The sequence below is a fragment of the Ambystoma mexicanum genome, chromosome 11 (genome assembly GCF_040938575.1).
Source record: "Ambystoma mexicanum isolate Mex_15411 chromosome 11, UKY_AmexF1_1, whole genome shotgun sequence".
NCBI lineage: Eukaryota > Metazoa > Chordata > Amphibia > Caudata > Ambystomatidae > Ambystoma > Ambystoma mexicanum.
The window spans coordinates 1163783220-1163806883 of record NC_090934.1 but is presented as its reverse complement, the minus strand read 5'-3'; the positions used below and the strand labels follow the sequence as shown (position 1 = coordinate 1163806883).

General features: G+C 45.0%; 1 protein-coding gene across 9 annotated transcripts in view; it reads left to right on the top strand.

The window, feature by feature from the left end:
* Positions 1-23664, top strand: part of TLN2 (talin 2) — a 7472684-nt gene that overhangs the window by 7234027 nt on the left and 214993 nt on the right. For 8 of the 9 annotated variants that reach the window (XM_069624483.1, XM_069624482.1, XM_069624486.1 and 5 more), the window contains one exon: positions 19685-19810. In XM_069624483.1, coding sequence (XP_069480584.1) covers positions 19685-19810 — 126 coding nt within the window. Of the gene's footprint in view, positions 1-18960; positions 19589-19684; positions 19811-23664 lie in introns of those variants that run through there. The other variant, XM_069624485.1, reaches the window with a different exon arrangement.

Sequence of the window (23664 nt, the reverse complement as noted above, 5' to 3'; positions counted from 1 at the left end):
ATGAATTATACTCTCTTTCATGGCGCCCCCTCTCCGGGCCCCTTTAGAGCAGGCTGACCTCTAGCTCACAAACAGACACTAGGAGATAGCAGGTCTTGGAATGTATCTCTCCTACAAACACAGCTCGCTCAGGGAACAAGTGCATTATGTTCTCTGCAACAAAGAATAATGTCTGCGCCTTTGCAGATTGAAACTATTGCTGAATAAATGTCTTAGAAAGTGTCATATTCGTCATAATTGTCAATCACAGAATCCTTGCTAAAGAAGATACATTATGGGTGGTTTCAATGTGTCATGGCCTGATAATGTGATGATCTTTTTGTATATATGTTACTGTTGTAGAATGCTCGCTCTCTTGCGTCTCACAAGGTCTGGGTGACCCACGTTGCGAGACGTGAGACCTGGTCGGCCGACTGAGACTATATGCTTTGCAATAAACCCTAGATTTTGGGAATTGAACCTTGTGTCTGGCGTATCAGTTTGTGTATGGTGGTTGTGCCTTGTTTCCATACACGAGGGTCCCCCAGGGGCCCGTCACCAACACTTATTTTTGAAGGAGTTGGAGTTTTGGTTTCTGATTGAGTATCAGAGCATTGCTCAAAATCTTACTCATTGGACTTGTGGTTGCTGACTTGTGTCAGTTAAATGAGTTGGTTGTTCAACATTTTTTTACTTCTTTGAGGTCTTCCCCGAATTTTGACAGGAGTAATCTGTTGTCATAGTGATGGCTCGCACAAATGGAGCTTTTGCTATTTTTTTTTCAGTGGTTTTTGATTCTTTGTTTTGCGCTCTTCACGGTTCTTGCAAGTCTCCTCCTTTGATATATTCTTTTAATATATTTTTCTCTTGTTTCTGCCATTGGTTTTCCATATTTTGACCTGTGGATCTGAAAGAGCCCTCGATGAGGGCGTGATGGTGTTGGATGATAGCTGTCCTTGTTTGATGTCCTCCTCAGATATTTGGGCCAAACAAATAAACTCTTCCATAATTGATTCTGACACTGGTGTAACATCAAAAGGTTGAAATTACCATTCTCCACCATGGGGTATGGCATGGATTCACATGCTCATGAATATTCCCTGTCAGGCTGGGAATCCTCCGTAAACGAAAACACATTTTCACTTTCACTTACAAACTGTCTTTCTCCTTTAAACCAATCAATGTCCTCTGGGTCATACTACCCCCATCTAATGACAGTCCTCTCCCTAAGCCCCTCCTCCGGCAGCCATCTTCAGATTTTTTCTGCACGCTTCAGTGTTGGGAGTCCTCGAGTTTGCTCTGCGAGCTACTTCTACGTTTGTTCGTGTTTTCGATGGAAAAAGGTTATATTTTTGTTCCGAAAAAGGTTATATTTTTGTTCCGAAAGAGCCTGTGTTCTCTCTTATTCATCTGCGAACAGCAGGGATCCGTTGTCAGAGAATTTTAGCACCCCTCAAGGGCTAAGAACGTGAAAGATTCCAGAAGACCATCAGGCCTACTTCGCGCCATCCAACCATGACATAGGAGGAGATGGAAGGAAGATCCCTCTTCAAGTCCTGCACCAAGTGCGGGCTACGGAATGTGTTCTTTGAAGACAAGCACCTGCAATGCCTCTACTGCCTGTATCCAGACCACAAGGAAGGGGAGTGCGAGATATGCCTCAGTTTCTCCAAGAAGACTGATAGGCACAGTCGACTGGCGGCGTGGCTGAAGCTAATACCTCTGCCCCATGCTCCGAGTAGGGTCATGCCTCACCCAGGACTGGCCGCTATGCGGAAGTTCTTTGAGGGTGCCTCATCCATGGGGGCCCAAGACAAAGCCAAGAACCACAAGTCCGAGTCCACCGGGTTTGCCATGGAAGCAGGTCCCAAGGTGGAGAGGGCACAATCGACATCACCATCCGCCTTCATTGCCAGCCGGGAATCGAGCTCCTCCCCGGAAAGTAAATTGTCCAACCCGGCTAAACTGCGGGAGAAGCCAGGGAAGTCATGGACAGAGGGGAAGAAGGCCCAATTGGCACAGGATAAGACTTTGTCGACGATCGAGTTGGTGGCGGCTGCTCTCACGACGGCTAAGGGGGCTGACCCTGTGTAGGTAGCGAAGGAAAACACAAGAGAACTGTGAGGTGGGAATGCACAGCTAATGTAAATCAGGATAATTGATGTGGAGTAGAAGCACACCAAAGGTGTTAGTTCACACTATTAAATAAAGAAATAATGTCAATGAATTTTATGGTGAAATTTCAGGTGCAGGCGGGCTAACGTCACAAGACCACTTGGGACAAAATATCTAAACAACCTAAACTACCTATTGCTAGGCAGTAAGCCCAAATGCACTCCTACCGAATCTTCGTTCGGGAGTTAAATGTTGACTCTTAGTTGATCAATTAATACTCTCATGTGGAAAGAGTGTTAATTGAGTCTTGACTTTAACAAATTACAAAATAGAAAATAAATAGCATCAATAAAGGGTAAACCGGGCATGTAAGATCACTTATGTAACCAATTATACAGATCTGGTACTGACTAATACTTTTTAATACTTTTTAATAGACCTCTCCAGGTCTGTTTTTTCAAACAAATGAACAATGTACAAAAGAATTATTCAGACAATGGTGAAGCATCCAGGAATTCTCATTCCAATTAACAAACAGAGTATATCCTGGTTCGTGAAGGTACATAAATGCAACAAAAGCAGAAAGCAAGTAGCTCAAAGCCTAGCATAATTATTTACATCCTGTAAATGTTCAAAGGGACATGTATACATTTCATTAACCAATTGTAAACCAGCGATATAAATTTGACAAACAGCAATAAGTTCACTCTTGGGGTTTTGTATTGTGAAGTAGCTCCATTCAGGGAAGCCCCTTTTAATAGGTGACATAGGTAACCAACGCGTTTCGGATCGAATGATCCATCTTCAGGGTGGGGACTTCACTGTTCCTGTATGTAGTAGGGTAGTGATTGCTAAATGCGTTCTAAAAGCCTTTCCTGCGGGGAATTCAAAAGAGTAAACATTACCATTTAAGCTAATCAGTGAGGTTAACTGATGTAATTTTGAACCGAAATAAGTAGAGAGGTAATGGGTACTAACCTCAATCTGAGGCTGATAAAGTTCCAATTCAGACCCAGTCAACAGCTGTAATGCGCCGGAGGCCGGGAAGTGACAGAATACGGCCGGGACACCCTATAAGGAATAGTAACAGAGTAATGATCAGACCAAACAGTCATGAGTCATCTAGATGGTCATAACAAAGTTTTCTCAACGAGCTATGTCTAAGCTATCCACCGAGGGGATAGAAACAGATATTAAATGTATATAGGAGCGCAAGCCTGGTATCTCGCTACGAGATACATGAAGTTCAATGCATCACGCCAAGTGTAAAAAGGCGGGTGCAAAAAAGTGCAGACGCAGGTGCGCCGTCCACACGGAGTCTAAAGACCTACCTAGGTTGCAGATAAACACCGAGTGAGCCGACCGCTGTAAGCGCAGCGGGTCCACTGCGGTAGGCATTAGTTGTTGTCCCGGTAACCCCACGCATGCGCGCTGGGCCAGCCGGGAAATCCGCCATATTGGTGTGGGCCACTCGTCGCAGAGAGAGGAGCTCCATAGAGTAATAGGTAAGAGCACCTTGGAATCAATGTAACCCATGTAGCGGGGTCTCTATATTAAATATGTAGAGGAAAGCACTCAAACAGGCATTGCTTACTCTGGGATGCGAGTGGGGGCACCACCGCGAAACCAGAAGGATTCGCGGGGTGCCCCCATCTCGCATCAATATAAATGACAATTCTATGGGGGGGTATCTCAGGTGGCCGTATCTCTGTACTAAAAAGAGGTATTGAACTGGCGAGTCAAGCCAATATAGCTATGTGCATTCCTAATCTACTAATCACCAAGTGACAAAGTCATAGAGTAAATGTATCGACAAGCCCATGGTAACGAATCGAGTGGACAAAGAGGGGAATATGTGATATCACACAATCTAGATGTTAAGGACACAGGCTCTAGATGTTTGAGAACGAAAACCTAATAAGGAATAAAGAAAGTGGAAATATGAGCTCAGAGTCACAATGGCGTGGGGACAACCTTATTTACAGCTTGGGGTGAGGCATTGTAGTCCATGAAACAATCATATGTCAGTTACCCTTGCAGCTGGGCGGACATTGTGGCGATTCAGGCTAATTTATACAAAGCACATTAAATCAAATTCAACATTCATCCCCCGGGGGTGCAGTGAGTCTAGAAGATCAATCCATAGTATTTCACGTTGTGCTAATTTCCGTTGTATATCTCCCCCCCTGGTACCTGATGTAACTTGTTCTAAAATAACACATTTTAACTGCGCCACAGTGTGGCGTGCCTCTGTGAAGTGCAATGCAACAGGTGATTTGGGACTCTTGTTCCGAATATTAGAATTATGCTCAGTCCATCTTGTTTTTGCTTTCCGAGTAGTCATTCCTACATAATAGAGTCCACATGGACATTTCAGTGCATATATCACATTTTGAGCATCACAGGTACAGGAGTGTTTTAATTGTAAAGGTTTGCCAGAATGGGGGTGTGTAATGTGATTGCCCTTTATGATGTTGCCACAGTGTTGACAATTGTGGCATGGAATAGTGCCTTTGTGTTGGGTGGACGGACCCCCAACTGGGATCTCAGCTTTCACTAGGGTCTTTCGTATAGATTTGCTATTTCTATAGGCAAACGTTGGAGGATCAGGGAAAAGATGTTGCAGTTGTGGGTCCAATTGTAGCATGGGCCAGTTTTTTTTGATGGCTTTCTTAATTCTTGTGCTCTGGACCGAGTAGGTGGTAACATATACCAGTGTTTCTCGAGATTTTGTTGGTTTCGGTACTAGTAGTGAGTCCCTGTTTATCTCACGGACCTTTCCTGATACATCTGAGACCAATGTAGAGTCGTATCCTCTTGCTGTGAATTTATTTTCCAGTGTAATCACCTGACGTTCATATTCAGTGGGTTCTGAGATGTTCCTCCTATAACGTAGAAATTGACTCAGTGGCACACTGTCAATGGTTCGTTTAGGATGGAAACTTGTGGCGAGTAATAGACTATTCCTGTCGGTTGGTTTGGTGTAAATCCTGGTCTCCAGTTTAGCTCCAGCCACGTAAATTTCCACATCCAGGAAATGTATAGTTGTTGTACTTGTCTCTGTAGTAAACCTAATGCGTGGATTCATCCGATTCATCATGTCAAAGAAATTGATCAATTGGTCTTGAGGACCAGTCCATACCCCAAAGACGTCATCAATGTATCTCACGTACAGGGATAGGTGTCTCATCCATCTTGGTGATGTGAGAACATGTTCGTATTCCAGATAGTACATAAATGCGTAGTAAATGTAGGTAGCCCCCGCAGCGCAGAAGGTATCCCTGCCCGAGGCGCAAAACCACTGCAGTGACTTTGGCAAAGTCTGTGGGCATGCTGGAAAAGGGAACACTGTCTCAGAACCTGGTTACAGCCCCTCAGGGTGGAAAAAGGGGGTGTGGGGCAAGGAGGCCCCACATCAGCCCTCCCATGCCATTGCCCAAATGCAATGGAGGTCTTGTCCATGGAAGACGAGGATCTGGAGTTCTTACACACAATCCACGAGGACATGGAAGAGTAGGATGACAGTGAAAATGATGCGGGCCTAGTGTTTCCATCATGCCAGCTCAGCCGTGGGATGTGTCTCTGGACATCCTGTCGACCCTCCACACCTTGGTGTCAGAGATCCAGAAGAGGATGCCAAAGGATGCCAAAGGGCCTGGTTCCAATGGTCCCCCAGGCCGCAGATCAGCCACCAGTGAAGAAGAGGAAGCGTCATCCAAAGCCTCCATTTCAGCCTCCACATCCGCATTGGGCCACCTCTCCCGCTCTCACCCAGCAGACCCAGACATGGGTACAGGAGTGGTTCTCCCCAGCATAGGGCGTCCCAACTGGATGAGGTGGGGTCGTTCCATCCCACGATCACCAGAGCCTCCGAGCTGTTGCAGCTTGTGCATGAAAAAACCAGGAAGGAGGGTTTCTTGTACCAGAGGCGTGGGGCCAAGAGGAAGACAATCATGGCGGTGCCCCTTCTGAACTATGTGTGGCACCTCATGAAGAACTCTTGCATGGCTCTGGCCAAACGGGATAGGCTGGATAAGAAATACCAGGTTCCGGAATCCGCACTCAAGTGCCTGAGGTCACAGCCATCACCGGATTCGGTGGTATCGGCGGCCGTGAGAAAATGGTCCGCTAACCCGTCCTCGTTGTCTTCAGTCCCTCCGGACAGCGAGGGGAAGACGATGGACGCCATGGGAAGGAAGGTGATTTACACTGCAGTGTCCACCATCAAGGCGGCAAACGCATTGGTGATCCTAGTCAGGTACCACAAGGAGCTGCGGTACAAGCTGGGTCCGATATTGGAGTTCCTCCCCGATGATAAGAAGATGGAGGCAATCGCTGTCTTCCAGGAAGGGGAGGTAGCGTCGGATCACGCCATCACAGTGGCGCTGGACGTTGCCGACACGAGGTTCTGGCAAATGGGGAACGGTGTCTGCCTTTGTCGGCAAGGCTGGATGAAGGCCACACATTTTCACAAGGAGGTCCAGACGAAGGTACTATTACATCCAGGCGATAACCTATTTGTGAAAATAGTCGACGAGTCCCTGCAGGCCATCAAGGCATATACAGAGACTGCCCATTCCCTGGGCACCCTTCAGCAGCACTGCTCTTCCTTTTGATCCTTTAGAGGAAAGTCCAACAGGTCTTCCAAAGGTTTCTCCTCATCGTAGCATCAGCCTTCCAGATCCACAACTCAGGAAGCCTGCAGAGGCTGTTCCCAGGCCTACGGTTGCTGAGGGCAGCGTTGCCATCGTCCGCAAGGCAGGACGCTGGCGCTGAAGCAAGCATGAACTGACCAGGATGTCGGGCCCCCACCCGTGCACCCCGGTGGGAGGCCAGCTGAAGTTCATCAGCGAGTGGCAAAAGATCTCCACTGACAGATGGGTGCTGGATGCTCTCGGTCAGGGACATACGCTGGAGTTTCAGCGCATGTGTACGCAGATGCCTCCGGTGGCCCGTCAGGCACAGCACATCCCTCAGGTCCTGGAGGAGGTACGGGCCATACTGCAAAAAGGGGCGATAGAGCTAGTTCCCAAGTGACTCCGGGTCTCCGGAGTCTATTCCAGATACTTCTTGGTCAGAAAGAAGACAGGGGGCTAGGGGCTCATTCTAGACCTATGACATCTGAACAAATACCTCAAGTCCCAAAAATGCAGGATTGTCACGTTGCAACACGTGCTCGGCCAACTGGAAAATGGGGACTTCTTGACGTCACTGGACCTGGAGGATGCCTACTTCCACATCCCCATTCACAGGAAACAGCAAAAGTTTCTACGCTTCGACAACTGTCCGGCTACTAACGAATCTGGTATTCTATGTCAACTAACCAAAGTCCTGCTTGATGCCATCGCAGAACGTGCTGTTCCTAGGTGACAGGCTCGATACGGTGTCTTGCCTGACATCTCCCTCGGAGGAGAGGATAGCAGCCATTCTGAAGAAGGTGCAGAGGCTGTCGTCGACTGGGACGGCCACGGTGCGGGCATTCAAGTCATTGCGGGCATGATGCCATCCTGCATCTATCTGGTCCAGCCCTGCAGGTTGCAGATGCGCCCGCTCAAAGAATTCTTCGATGCCCGCTGGTTACAGGTGTCCGGATGCTTCATAGACAAGCTGTCGCTCAACGCCAAGCTCCGGCTAGTGATAGTATGATGGGGCGTCCACAGGATTCCAGACCCCACCATACCAGGAGATGTTCTTCACAGACACCTCGTTAGAGGGATGGGGAGTGTACACCGGACACCTGCATGCCAGAGGCCAGGCCTGAAAGGTAAGGTGGTAAGGATCCTCACGGACAACACCACCACCATTTTTGTATAAATTTTGCAGTCCTTTGCGGCTTTGATTTCCTATAATTGGCGATTTCTTACTGTGCAGTAATGAATGATTTCTTTGTTACCTGGATGCTGCACCTGTTGGAGTGTATATTGCGGCTGCTGCAATATTAAACAAACAATTCTTTTTAACTGTACACTTCCTTGGAGTGCGCTTCCGGTATTCCTTTTCTGAACTTTTAAATCATACAAAGATACATCTTTGATTGGTTATGCACATCTTTGTTTTTGATTTCCTTTCAAACATAAACTTTCTTCTTCAAATAACCATATCCCTTTTGTCTCTCAACACGTGTTTCTCCACGTTTAACGCACGTGGTTCATCAGGAGAGTTTTCAATTTTTTCAAATTCGATAATATTCTCAACTTTTAAATCCTTTAAACATAAATGAAACATAAACGATTGCCTTCAATCCTTCTCAGTCTGGCACGGACTGAGAAGGATTGAAGGCAATCGTACCGGGATAAATAAGAAATCCCATATAATTTTTCTGGAAGATAAGAAAGGATAAATGTTTGCTATAAATGAAAAAAATAACTTTAACAAAAGGATTTAAAAGTTGAGAATATTATCGAATTTGAAAAAATTGAAAACTCTCCTGATGAACCACGTGCGTTAAACGTGGAGAAACACGTGTTGAGAGACAAAAGGGATATGGTTATTTGAAGAAGAAAGTTTATGTTTGAAAGGAAATAAAAAATAAAGATGTGCATAACCAATCAAAGATGTATCTTTGTATGATTTAAAAGTTCAGAAAAGGAATACCGGAAGCGCACTCCAAGGAAGTGTACAGTTAAAAAGAACACCACCACCAGGTTTTACATCAGGAAACAAGGGGACACTCGATCCCTGGCACTCTCCAAGGAGGCACAGGACTTGTGGCGTTGGGCCGTCAGACAGGGGATGTTCCTCGTCCCTTTTCACCTGACGGGAATCAAGAACACCATTGCAGACTCCCTCAGCAGGGAACTGCTCTCCTGCAATGAGTGGGAGCTTTGTCAGGATCAGGTGGACCACCTGTTTGCCGAGGGGAGCATGCCCCAGATATATCTGTTTGCGACGACGACGAACTCCAAGTGCAAGAAGTTTGCCAACTGGTTCCACCAGACGAGGAGCCTGGGGGACGCATTCTCTTTTCCGTGAGAAGGACTGTTCCTGTGCGCATTCCCCCCATTCCCTCGCCTGCTACGAGTCATCAACACACTCAGATGGTGTCCGTGCAAGATGATACTCATCGCCCGGTGTGGCCGAGACACATTTGGTAGCAAGACCTTCGCAGTCTGTCAGTGTCGCGCCCCGGTCAAGCTGCTGGTAGCTCTGGATCTTCTTACCCGTAAAGGAGATGCAATCCTGCAACACAACCCAGGATTGCTGAACCTCAGGGCTTGGCTCCTGCAGCCCTAGAGTTTGGTGGATACGAGGTGCCTGCGGGCTGCATAGAGATCCTCACCAACGCCAGAGCATCATTGACTTAGAAGTGCTACGGTCACAAGTGGAAGCATCTTGCTACGTGGTGCCGGGTGCAGAAGATTACCCCGCTGTGGGTCACGGCTCTGCAAGTTCTGACATACTTGCTCTCCTTGGCCAAAGCCGGCATAGCACACGATTCTATCAAGGTGTATCTGGCGGCTGTCTCTTGCTACACCAAGTCTCCAGGAAGATCGTCACTGTTGTCTCATCGAATCGTCAAAGAGTTTGTCAAAGGACTTTTTGATATTTCCTGCAGATAAAGGCTCCTGCCACGGTGTGGGAACTGAATTTTGTTCCGACAAGGCTCATGGTGGGGGGCCCCCTTTGAGCCTGTGCATCAGGCCCCTCTCAAGTTCCTCTTGTGGAAAACGGCTTTCCTTGTGATCATCACCTCTGCCAGGAGGGTGGGTGAGATCCAGTCCCTATCCTGCAAACAACCATACCTGACTTTCCACAAATTGAGGGTGGTGCTGCGGACGCACCTCTCTTTCATGCCAAAGGTTCCATCGGAATTCCACCTCAACCAGCATTTGGTGTTACCTGTTTTTTCCCCGAAACCTTCATCACCAGCAGAAAGGGCCTTGCACTCGCCGGGCGTTGCTTGTGCCTTGAAATTCTATGTAATATAATTTTATCCATAGGAATCACACACTACCTCCTTCTGCTGTGTATCAAAATGTATAGACTAACCTTAGCTAGAGAATGTTGACACTCGTAACAATGGAGAAAAAAACAGTCCCATACCCTGGTGTTGTTTTTTATATTGCAAAAAGGGAATCAACAATTTTATTCATTTCATGAGCACTTCCTTGAAAATAGTGTTTCATTATTAAAATAACATATAACAACATGGATTTCATTCTTCACGGGTTAGTGTGCAATAGAAGGCGTATTACTTATGTCACTATTCATTTGTATTCTTGTGGGACCAGCCCTTATCTTGTCCTATGTCCCTATCTCTTCTCAGTCTTCTCAGTCTAAACTAGTCTCTGGCGGGTACTGAATGTCTGTTACCCCAGCAAAGCTTATTTCGAACGGATGTTTGAAAAAGATGTTATGTCGACGCACTGTGTTTAGGCCATTAATTCAGAGGTAAACCCCATCCTAGGTAGGTGTCATTTCACGAGGCCTTCGTCAGGACAGAAATGTTATTTCTTGGAATGATCCTCAATCTTCTAACCCCACACTCATTGAGAAACTCAAATAATAAAACAAGACTTCACAGGTATTAGGGCCAGTGTTTCTAGTTCTTCTTGTTTCTTATGCTTCTAACAGCTATGGGGTCTTTACTACTGACCTTGTTCAGTAGACAAAACATAGACAGACAGCTCGTTCTCTCCTTGGTCAGAACATCAGACTTTAATCCACCGAAACCAAGGTTTGCCTTCAAGAAAACGAGAAATCTAAAACGAATGTCATAAGAGCTTTTTTAAACATCCGAAAGAAATAAGCTTTGTTGGGTTAACAGACATTTAGTACCCCCCCAGAGACTAGTTAGGACTGAGAAGAGATAGGGATATAGGACAAGATAATGGCTGGTCCTGCAAGAATACATATGAATAAATGAAATGTATTCCAATGTGTTGTCCATGTGGTCAAGAACTTTGAAGAAACAATATAGAAAATGTGTCATTCTCTGAGTCTTTTTGATGCTCTGCTTTAAGAGGTTCAGAAATGTATTCAACATCTGTAATAATTGTCTGTTTGGTCAATTAATGAACCCATGGCATAAGTAATACGCCTTCTATTGTAGACTATTGTACACTAACACGGGAAGAATGAGAATAATTGTTTTGTGATCATGAAATTCATGTTATGTTGTTTTAATAATGCAACACTTTTGTTCAAGGAAGTGCTCATGAAATGAATAAAATTGTTGATTCCTTTTTTGCAATATAAAAAACAACACCAGGGTATGGGACTGTTTTCTTGCGGTACACCATTCTCTTTTAGTATGTCAGGTTTTACTGTTCATTGTATTTCTTCATTTAGCAGTTTGACTCTGTGGCTAACTGACTCTGCAGACCTTTCCGATATTAACCATTTACAAGGAATCGTATTAGGCGATATTGGGCTTAAAGATAGAGTGGGCATTGGTGAAATCTGGTGGATGATCGAATGATTCGAACCTGCTATATTTGTTTGAGCAGATGGTTTTTGTTTGACTCCGTTTTTTGTGGAGTGAGATCTGTGATGGGCATGAGAAAGTAGGGGAGAGAAGTATTTATCTGGTAAAATCACTTTCCTCTTTTTACGAAATATGTTTGAGATGTTGTTTTAACCTTTGAATACACGTGAACTAATGTGCATCTGATCCAAATGTGAGAGGAGCAATGCATTATGCAGTTTTTGTGATTGTGATATTGAAACTGTTTAACATTTGGTTATGGAATGCTATGCTTTAATGAATTTGCGGATTCTGTGATTTGGTGGCTTTATCCATGACCAATCTTTTATTATAAAGGAGTGCCTCTGGTCAAGGATCATTCAAGGAAACTCATTGAGTTTAATGTATGCTCTTATGCGATTCTTAAAGAGTATTAATTTAGTATCTAAAGTGGCCTAGTCAGGAATTTCATTATATTGATGTATGTTTTAGTGAGGACCAACATTGAAGATGAATTATGCTCTTTTCAGTACTATTGGTCTGCATGGATCTGATGTTTTTGTTTTAATTATATTTAGTGGGATTTTATTAAATGTAAATGCCTTGACTTCTAACAATTTAATAGTGTATATAATGTGTATTGGTGAAATTATATTTCAGTGTAAGGTTTGATTTAAACCATGTGCACTAATAAATAAAAATAAAAATAGAAGGCGGCCAGGAAGACCCGAAGGACAACTGAAAGGCCTTCCACCTCCACCCAGACCTCCAAAATGACATCCAACAACCCTAAAGGTTGCCAAGAAGATGAGAAAGGATGCTGTGTTACAAACATCACGCAAGAAAAGCTGGCTTATATGGCAGACAATAAGGCTACCCTATGCAACCTGCTCAGGCAATGTGCAAGTATTGCCGTCAAAAAGGCCCTCTGGGCGGAACTCAGAAGCAATGTTGATGCCTTGAGAGTGGTGCTCAGGACCAAAATAGAGGTCAAGAAAAGATGAGAAGATCCTAATGAAGGAGAGGCTGGCAGGCAAGAATGAGCATGCCAGGGGCACATAAGGCAGCCTACCATCAGGCAACACCCTCATGCCAGCAGAAGAGGCAGTGGCAGACATGATCAACCTAGTGACAGTAGGTGGCATCCGTGGACCCGACACAGATGTACAAGATCAAGGTGAGAAAAGTAATAACATGGCAGTCTGTACTCACTGTTCCCTTCTGAGACCATAACATCCAGGCAAACAAATGTACAACCCAGTACACAGTGTCTGCACATGGTCAAGCCGCTCTATACTGGAACATCACATGTCTTGCCACACAAGACAAAATTAAGGTCAGTATCTATGTACTAGCGCACGTCAATGGATTGGCATATTGTGATAGCCAATTGGGGGAAAGTAAATAAGTGAGGCAAAGGTGAGGGAATGAGAATGCGGGAATACATGCAAAGACTACAGGAAGTGAGAGAAAGGCAAGGCATTCAAGAAACCAAGGTTGACAGGTGAAACATGCAGTGTCACAACACACCCCCACATAATGGGTAACACATGTCTACTCTCTTCCAAGAGTACAGCAATAGAGCAACATACACAAATGTGGTGCACACTAACTAAATGGGCGAGCTGAGAATAGTAGTGCCCGGTAATACCTTTACAGATTCCACCCTGCACCTAAACTTGTAACTAGATGTCCTGTCCAAAGCGCATGATACACATTCAGGTTGTTCTTAAACGGTTTCCCGTTCAGATATGAACAACCAGTGGTGGATAAATGGCACCATTTGTGGGGGAAGAAAAGGAGCTGCTTACCTCAATTTGAGAAGCCCAGCAACAAGTTGAGCTAACCATGGTGACAACTGCTTTCCGACATGCACCACAGGCACAAAGAGAGGACCATGACCCTTACACACAGGCTGGACAACCACGCTGGAACAACAGAAGCAACCACACTATGGCATGTAATCAGAACAGCAAGAACCAACAGGCCCTGTGATACCCCTTACACCACCTGGGAAGAAGAGATGGATTATCCCACAGTGTGCACCCAACTAATATCCATATGCTCTACACTGGGAGACAACCTAGTTGGATTGACAAGGGAGCTTGCAGACTGCTACATTTCAATAGCACAGGAAGCGAGGGTCACCAGAAATGAGACCAGGGCAATAAGTGAGGCATTGGTAGTAGCATTGAACACCGTACAACGAACCACCCAAAGGCTAATGAGGCTGCAGATGAGGCAGCATGCAGAGACCATAGCTGCTGCAAACAGGTTGCAGCAGCTCTTAAGGGGTATGTTACCACTATGGCCAGGGGCTCCGACCGCAGTACAGCTTCTAGCCTATCTTCCATTGACCCCCATCCAAACCCCTAATACCCTGCAGCCCGTGACACCAACAGATCAGTCAGCGGGTGGACAGAGGCAACAAAGGAAGACCACAACCCTGCAACATAGCCAGCACTATGTGCATTAAAAATGATGACTCACAATTGTACTTGTTTTCTGCATCTTTGATGTTCCCATTTCAGTTTAGTTTCAGTGAGGGGAAATATAGCCAACAAGACACTTATAGTAAAAATATTTGAGTAGGTGTATAGAGTACTATCCTGTGTATGTTGAGCTTCGGATGGGGTCTCGCAGCTCTCGGACCTTTTTTGTGTATAGAAACTCATTTCAGTTGTATCATGCTACATTTATGATTTTCATAATGTCTGCTGTGAAGACTGATACATTTCTTTTCTCTGTCATGTGAGCTGAGTTGTCATTCACGTCTTGGGTGCCTTGTGCTTCTTTCGCATGCCCATCGTTTCCTCTTGATTTAAATAGATTCTGTGGGTATGTGCACATCACTTATGGGCTGCCCAATATCCTGCCCATCTCTTCATCATGCATGCATGTGTATTGCCTATAATTGCGCAGACTGGGAGATCCCAGCAATAATGCCACTGGTCCTCTGATAATAGCATTTGGTAAATGCATGCAAGGCTGACAGTCCCTTTACTAATGGAGATATGACATGGCCTCGTATTGCGGGTGTGGTAGCAGTACCTCTGGATGACCTCATCATCAGAGTGTTGGAATAGAGTGCTCCTTCTCCTATAGATCATTTCCCTTCTCAATCTCCTTATCCTCACCACTCTGTGCAGCAGAATTATACCAACTGCATGGTTGACCAACGTTCTTCGCCTGCCAAGCCATTACAGAAGGGGAAAGACCATATGCAAATCAGGCTTGGCCCCACCCCAAAAAGGGCAGTCCAGCCAGAACTGCTAGGCCACATCCCTTCTGCACGAGACCACAAGCATCCCCAAACATGTTTCGCCCTTGCTGGGGCTCATCAGTGAGGAGTAGCTTGGGTCACTGATGAGCCCCAACAAGGGCGAAACATGGCAGGCGAAGAATGGTGGTCTGGAGGGTTGCCCAGAGCATTGCCAGTGGTTAAGATTAATTCTAAACCTTCCAGCCATCACCTCTTTGTTTTTGCTTTGTCACCCCGAGTGGGACGGGTATGCCCAGACATGGGTCCCGTGCCTGCTGGGCCTAGGGACCCAAGCTACTCCTCACTGATGAGCCCCAACAAGGGCGAAACATGTTTGGGGATGCTTGTGGTCTCGTGCAGAAGGGATGTGGCCTAGCAGTTCTGGCTGGAGTGCCCCTTTTGGGGTGGGGCCAAGCCTGATTTGCATATGGTCTTTCCCCTTCTGTAATGGCTTGGCAGGCGAAGAACGGTGATCTGGAGGGTTGCCCAGAGCATTGCCAGTGGTTAAGATTAATTCTAAACCTTCGAGCCATCACCTCTTTGTTTTTGCTTTGTCACCCTGAGTGGGACGGGTATGCCCAGACGTGGGTCCCGTGCCTGCTGGGCCTAGAGACCCAAGCTACTCCTCACTGATGAGCCCCAACAAGGGCGAAACATGCTTGGGGATGCTTGTGGTCTCGTGCAGAAGGGATGTGGCCTAGCAGTTCGGGCTGGACTGCCCCTTTTGGGGTGGGGCCAAGCCTGATTTGCATATGGTCTTTCCCCTTCTGTAATGGCTTGGCAGGCGAAGAACGGTGGTCTGGAGGGTTGCCCAGAGCATTGCCAGTGGTTAAGATTAATTCTAAACCTTCCAGCCATCACCTCTTTGTTTTTGTTTTCCCAAAACTGCCGGTTTTCTTACCCAGAATTGTGGGGTGTTTCTATATCAGTGGGGGAATTACGAGAGTGGTATTGCACACATGTAGAATCTATAATTTAAAGCAAATATATCTGACAATAGCATACATCACTTTCTAAAAAGAGTCAATTTTCATTAATATATTGTTGTGTACTAAGCTGTACTTTATTACCATCCCTCTCCCCACCCAAGAATGAAGCCACACTACTCACACTACCATTCAGGAATAACTTAAGGGAAACCCTTTCTAACACTACTGGTTGGTCTTCTCACGCCCTCACCAGAGGACTTGTTGAACAAGTAGAACATCTCCCGTACAGGGCACACTATTTTTAAGGGGATGGAGGGGTTGTATTTTTTCATAAAAACTATGACCCATTCTGAAAGGAATAGATAATACCGCTCCTCTCCCCCAAACCTTTTGTCATCATGGGACTTTAACTTACCCCTTGTTTTCTTGATGGTGGCTGTCTTTGAGTTTATGTGTTCATGTCCTAAGGCTACTTACTCTTAAAGTTTCGTTTTGAAGACCATAACTTCAGCTTGAATGGTTGCAAAGTTGCTGGTATGTTGTGTTTCACTAGGGTTTTTGGTTTTCTCCAAAGAGAAGATTGTTTTCTGGGAGAGGCCCTCTTTTTGTAGACTGTACCCTAAGAGAGCTTCGAAGTTCTGCTTTGCCAGTAGTAAGGATTTGCCATCTTAGGTTTGTCTTATGCATCAAAACCTAAACACCTATGAATTGTAAAACAAAGATGTTCCTGAACGTCTACAAGAACATTCCAAGAGAGGTCAGGCAGCTACTTTTGAGTTGCACAGAGATATACCATTGCTGGACATCTACCATTTAGCTATATGGGCATCTCTTCAGATGTCCTCGAAATGTCACTACCATGACACTATGGCTGATGAGGCTGATCGAGTGGGACAGTCTTTTTTACAGAACCTTCTGGTATGAGGCAGATCTCCTTGCTCTACCGTTAATCCTATGGCTGTGTCTGTGAGTGTGTTTCAAAAAGAGGCATCTGTATGAAGAAGGTGTTAGGAGAGATTTATCTTTATAGCACCGCCCCTTCCATTTCTATCGACCCCCATTTTGTTATTTTTACCTGCTCTTTTTGCAGTGCACTGAAGCCTTAAGCTTCAATACACTGGCCCAATACACTGGCCTTTGCTCATCTGTCATGGGGAAACTGACATGTCCTTCAGGCTGTCAGTACTGAGAAACATTGTTTACCTTAGTCTTGTTACTTTGTTACTAATTGTTATCCCTTTTGGTAACTTTAATCATTGTAAAATGTATCTTACAATGCAGTAGAATGGGGTACACATTTTGTTTTACACTAGACTAACACTGAGAGGATTTGTGGTTACTCTAAGTGTGCTACAGGCACACGTTGGTGGCAGCAGTTACTTTTTTCAATTATTTGTTGTTTTTCATTTTGGCCTTACTGTGTTTACCCAGTGGCTACTGTCCAAACATGGCTGTGCCGCATGGATTTTCGCTTATCCTTTGGCCATTTTTTCTTTAACCCTTCTTCATGGCCTGTGAGGCCAGGACAATCCTTATGTGGACTTCCAATGCTCGGGAAGCAGAGGCTTTTGGCAGGCTACTGGAGGGCTACGGGCATATGCTGGCAGGAAGTTGGTTGTGGGCTGTCTGGACCCAATCCACAAACTGGTTTCGGTGTGTCTGAGTGGTATTCATGAGTTGTGCCACCAGTGATCCTGATTGGACCACTGCTGGGGTGTGTATGTGGGCCAGATCTGTCATTGGCTAGTGGGAGTTTCAGCTTTTACCTGGCTTTTTGGATAAGAAGAGGACGCTTGCGCCCACTCTAGGGAGATTCTAGAAAGAAATCAAAGGAGCCAAGAATCCTGTTCTAGAAGAAATCAAAGGAGCCAAGAATCCTGTTCAGATGCAAGGCCCTTGAGGAGACCGGAGACCAGTTTGAAAAAGGCCTGGCAACCAACTTCTGCTGCTGTCCTGGTAGAGCCCTGTCTTGTTGAAGATCTCCAGCAGTCCTGCAAAGGAGCTGCGACCCTTGGAGTGGAGAGAACATCCATTGTCGACGTCAGCTCAGAGTTCTACAAAGAAGAGCCTTCGGAAGTGCCCCTGGACCACCCAGTGGCTGAGCAGCTCAGAGTGTGGGCTACCGTGCTACAGACGTCACTGTTCTGAGTTGAGGCCTGGATCTTGGGACATGCATTCTCAGCTTGTCTCTATAAGACTCACCTCTACGAAATGTTGTGGTCCTAGCATCAAGGAGACCCGAGATACAAGGCAAAGTCTCACAGCGGCAAGTGAATCCCTTTGTATCACCGTGCATCGGTGGCCATCGTCTGGAACTGCTTTTCTGCGTCCAGTCCTGTCCTGACAGGGGTCCTGCATCATGTTGTTTTGCATTTGTCAACTGGAAGAGCTTGCACCAGCATTAGTTGCCGACCGGAGAAGTGCTCGAACCTACAACCCATGGGGATCAAGGACTGAGCCTAACTGCAGGAAAAGTGACCTTGGACTCTCTTCAGCAGACCTGCCAAGTCCTATGAAGAATCAGAGTATGGTGGTGAGTTGTAGCGATACTTACCTGAACCCCTAAATCCCTTTTAAAAGTTTTGATAGCATTTATAAATTATTGTAATAGTTTGGCTTTGCCTCTGCTTGTTCACACAAGCTCTCTGAAGGTTAGGGACATGTTTGTTAGTTGGATTAACTTGTCCCCTAACACTTGGAACTTTTCATTGTACCCCAGAGATCCAACCATCATTTTTTCCAGCCTCACACAACTGTATGGAACTTTGATGAACTTACATCTTGGAGATTGACTTCTGAAGCTAGGATTGTACCTCTGTGGACCTGCAGTGCTTATAATAGTCTGTACCTTCCCGTTCAGGGCTTTCATATGTATTTTGCCCTACTCCAGTGATTGTATATATGTATCTATTATTAGTCTTGTGTGATAGTATTACCGGTTAGTAGTCATTTTTCACTGTGTTATATGACCCTAAGTAAATATGTATTTTGATACCTGTTTGTCTAAGTGTGTTCCTTGACTCTTTCACTGTGTGTGCTCATTGTGGACCCCTTTCAAGCTCACCACCTCTTGAGACTTAACCTTGCTACCTTGATTTGGTTTGACTACAACTCCCAGAGTTGTCCCTGACATAATACTATTTTGGCCTTCTATACAGCTGTCCACCAGGCCAGAGCATAGACAATCAGTCCTAATAGAAGGTATTCATTAGAAGGATAACTTACTTACAGGAATGCTTTTTCTAATGTATACTTTACTATTCCCATAGATTCCTCTTCAACACTTCTATCTGCTCCCTTTTTCTTGGGGCGTTCTACTGTTCCTCACCATTTGTGACCGTGGGAAAAGGAGTGAAATGGATGTCGGATGACTCAAATGGCTCATATGAGTACTAAGGACCTCATTTCCAATGTCGTTACTTCAATGTGAGAGTCAACACAGAGGAGCGTGATGCCACCCAGTGGTTGTGAGAAAACTTTCCGAACCATCCTGGGGCTGGATGGAATTTCAAAAGATGAGCAACCTGTGGGAGGAATACCATATCCATCATAAAGAACATTACGTTGAACTGACGCCTTACTAAGCTTCTTATGCTCTTATTTTTGGGCTTTGCCCATTATGCAATTGGTTCTGTTATGAAAAGGCAATAAAACATTCATACAATCGAAACACCATTACTGAAGTAACTTGTTCGTTAAATAATTGTAATGTTTTCAAACTTGAATGTGCTTGCATTCAGGAACAACCCAACGTAACACCTTTTTTTAAGGAAAGAGCCTAATGTATCTTTCCAAGGTAGTCATTCACTCCCCTGCCTCCAGTTTCTCTTTTAAAGAACAATATCTTGTGTGTTGTAAAATAATTTTTTGGGGTTGTAACAGTATAGGTTCTGTGTTTGTGAAGCTCTTTCATAGTTTCTTTTGTACCCCGCAGCCAATTAAAATGAACTTCCATACTTGCTAACTTGTATCCCGCTTTTGTTTTTATTTTAGGCTGCAGGAAATGCTGTTAAACGAGCTTCAGATAACCTAGTCCGAGCTGCCCAGAAAGCAGTATTTGGCAAGGCAGATGACGACGATGTGGTGGTCAAAACTAAATTTGTTGGGGGTATTGCACAGGTATGCCAGGTGAAGCCTTTACGAAAAAGGAAAACATTACGCACCGTGTGACAAAGAACAAGACAGTCAAGCAAATGTTTAATGTCCTTAAGAAGTCTGAGTGTGAAGCTGCGGAATAAGTCAAAGGTTTCACATTTCTTAAATATATTTGCATAATGGAAAGCATGTATTTTCTTTAACTATATGTTCTTTCAAACAAAACAATATCAGGCTAGCACTTTTTTGCTCAAAATATTTTCCTAGCATTGTTGAGCTGTTATTTGAGACATGTTTAGCAGATATGAGAGCAATCACGTGATGTGTAAACGATATAAAAGCTAGACGGTTGGTGTTCAAGAAATTAATGGCTCAAAAGAATTCACTCTTGTTTTGTAGTCGTGATCGGTTAACTTCCTAAAATTATAACCAGCACATGGAAATGTGCTGTAATTTTAAAATAATGACTACTGAAAAGACTGGCAACATTGCTGGTGTAGGGTCCAGAATACAAACCCCATTTATTGAGTTTCGTCTAACTTCATTTGATAAAGTGTTTCAACGAATCGTGCAGACAAAGAGATTTGTAAATATCAGGGAACCAAGCGTCTGCCATCAGATAAAAACTCTGATAGTACAAGAAAAGGCAAGCATAACACTTCCATACACACGTAGACCAGGTTAACCAGACAAACACAGTGCAACATACATTGATAGGAGCACTCACCATTGCCAGGACTGTGTTGACCCATCAAAAACAGTCAGCTGTTGACATGAGGAACTATAGCCTAGCCGGGAGCTCTGGCTGCAAACACACCTGGGGAGGCTAGGAGCCATATCATTTCCGTGATTTACTAAATGTCTCAATGCTTGCACCATTAGCAACAATTGTGATAACTGATTGAATAAAACAAACATTGTATGCTGTACCTCAGGAAAGTTTCAGACATTGCTCTGGCAATTTCTAAATAATATGAGTCAGACAATCACAGTGTCTTACTTCAATGTCCTTGTCAAGTGTTCTCAAGAATTCTGCATTCAAGTTTCATGGTGCAGTGTTTCTTATTTTAATCTCTTACTCAATTAGATCCACTCGATCCAAGAGCGTTCTAAGTGTCTCATTAACAGAGGCGTTGCTAGGGGGAGGGGTGGGGGGGCTGAGGGGGTCTTTTGGTTGTAGCCCTGGATAGAAGCTGAGGGGTTACAACGAAAAAGGCTAGATAGCCCCCAGTCCTGACAGTCCCAAAATTAGCATAGCCCCTTTTCCAGACCTTGCAACACCCCTTCTCATTAACAATGCCACTAGGACGTTAGTTCAAGCATATAGCATTGTTCACTCAGTCCATTTCTCCATTAGTCCTAGGAACATTGACTAAAATGTGCAACTTACATCAATTCTCAATCCACTCTTCCTCCAATAGCTCATGGAATGTTACCTCCAAGTTTCAACTGTGTTTCTCAGCTGAACCTCTATAGGACTGGTGCCCAGACTCACACCTCTTGAGCTTCATATTCTCTTCCTGCCTTTGCCTCAGTTGTCTCCTCTCAATCCTGTGGCGCTCTACATCTGTTCCTCAGTTGATGTCATTGTTAGGGAGAATTCACAGAAATGTGCTAATTCCCTCTACCTTAGATCCAAGGTATCCAACCTTGCTGGATTTTGAGCACTTGATTTCTTAACCTGGAGAGTGAGACCCTTTTTCCCACTCTCTCATGTGTTTTAATGTGATTTTATACACTGTGTTTCTTTTGCTTGTGGAGTCTGACAAACTCCATAGGCACCATATTTTACATTGTGTCACACAGCATTGTGTCACACAGCACCTTCAGTGCAGTGACACAGGGAAGTCTTTTTCAGATTTCCCAAAGATTTAAATACCTTCTCTGGGATAAACTACTGTTTCCAAGAACAGTAAAGTGAAATGGACTTTACTTACATTTATAATTGTCTAGACCCAGCACACACTATTTACAATAGGGTGCTGGAGGGGTTACTTAGTATCCCCTTTGTCTAGCTTCTCATGTAACATTTTTATGTTACCCTTTCCTCACTGAATGGCTGGTGACTTTGTACTACCATTATGTCAAAATGGCCCGGTCTTCTTTTTTCCCCATTTCTCTGGGCAGGTCCTTCTTGAGATTTACTCTGCGCGCCAAACCAGGTTTGGTCCCTTTGTTCATTTTGTCTTTGGCGGGCTTCACGAGTGAACCCGCCTCTGCCTCCAGGGTGTCTGGCAGGGGCAGGAAGTGAGGGAGGGGCCCTAACTCCCTGTGCCTAGTCTCCTGGGAAAGAGGAATGCACTCTTAGGTGATTGGCCGGTAGGCTGTCCGGCAAGGACAGTCACCCTACTGGGTGACTGAGATCTGGGCTGGAATGAATGGGAGCAAGCTGCATAAAAGATGAGGCTTTTTGGCTGGAAGGCAGAGTCGACCACTAGAGTCTGAAGAAGAACTTGAAGAGGACACCTGCTGCAACTCCTGGACCGTTGGTTTGCCTGGTGAAGCCCTGCTGCTGTGCTGAAACTCCAAATTCGTATCAACAGAGAAGCTCCTGCAAGGACAACCTCTCCCTTTGAGTTGGTGTGACCAATTAACTCCAAAGTAAGCCACCTGGATATCCTCTCAATGCTGGTCGAGTATTGACTGCAGTCGCTGCTGGAACTGGATAGCCAGGGAGAGGAACACCAGTTTGTGTGCGTTGCTTTTAAGCTGGCCAAGAGCTCCAGGAAGATCCTCCGGACTCCCAGGAAGCAGGACTGACCAAGCCTGAGCCCCCTCAACAAGTGTCAGACCCCAGAAGCAAGGAAAGCCCACCTCGACAGCCAGGAACTGCAGTGTTACTATTTGCGGTAGACACAAGGAGCTGAAACACTGAATAGCCACTTCTTTGAAGTTTGCTGGTTGCGAGCGGTGACCGTCCCATTGGAGTACAGCAATCCCCAGAAGTCATCCCTCTTGTCCCCACGACTGAGGACCAGGAACAGTGAGATCTGCAGTGCTGCACAGGAACAGAAGTCATCTGCTGCACTTTTTCTTCAACCTAAAGGTACTGTAAAGTCTAGGAGAACTTACCTCTTGTTGTGTAGCCACTTGTCCTCGTTGGAGACTTGTAGAGTTGCTTGCAGGTTCTTTACTTTACAAGCATAACCAGCTTCTCGCCCTACTTTGATTTTCTTCTATTCTACCAAGACTTTTTTAAACATTGGAAAAGACTTTCTGCTTACCTGCAAGAAGTGCTTCAGCTCACCTTGACATTTGCTAACTTAACATTGGCTGGCCTAGGCTCCCTGAATGACTCTTCACTCTTCTGCTTATGTGTTTTGCCTTCCTTCCAGGAAAGGGTTAACTGACTTTGCATAGTGGGGTTGTATTGAAAGTACTTACCTGCTTGAGAATAACTGTGAATACTTGTTTTATTCCAAACTCTCTTCTCTTTAACCCTACTCCCAAGAACATTCTAAATGTAACAGTGATATATTAATGCCAACAGCACCCTAGCTATTGAAGAGTCACCTGAGGGTGTAGGTAGTGCACGTGTGTCATCCCAAATGGGTATTTGCTGATTTAGATAACTAAGAGTGAGTATTTTTGAAGTATATTTGTGTGGTGTTTTATATTGCTCACTTCTGAAGAAGGCTTATTCCAACTGACTGATAAATACATGAATAATTGTTTCATCAAGAAACCTTGTGTTTATGAGTTTATTCAAATACTTGTTGCTGTAAATCTCTGTGTAACTCCCCTACAGCTCACATTGACCCCTCTTGAGATAAGCCTGGCTGCTCCACACGCTACCAACCTGTGTAGTGCAAACTTATACCAAAAGGTTGGGTTTCTATTGCCAGGAGGTCAGGGTTGTTGTAGTGCACCCAAAGGGT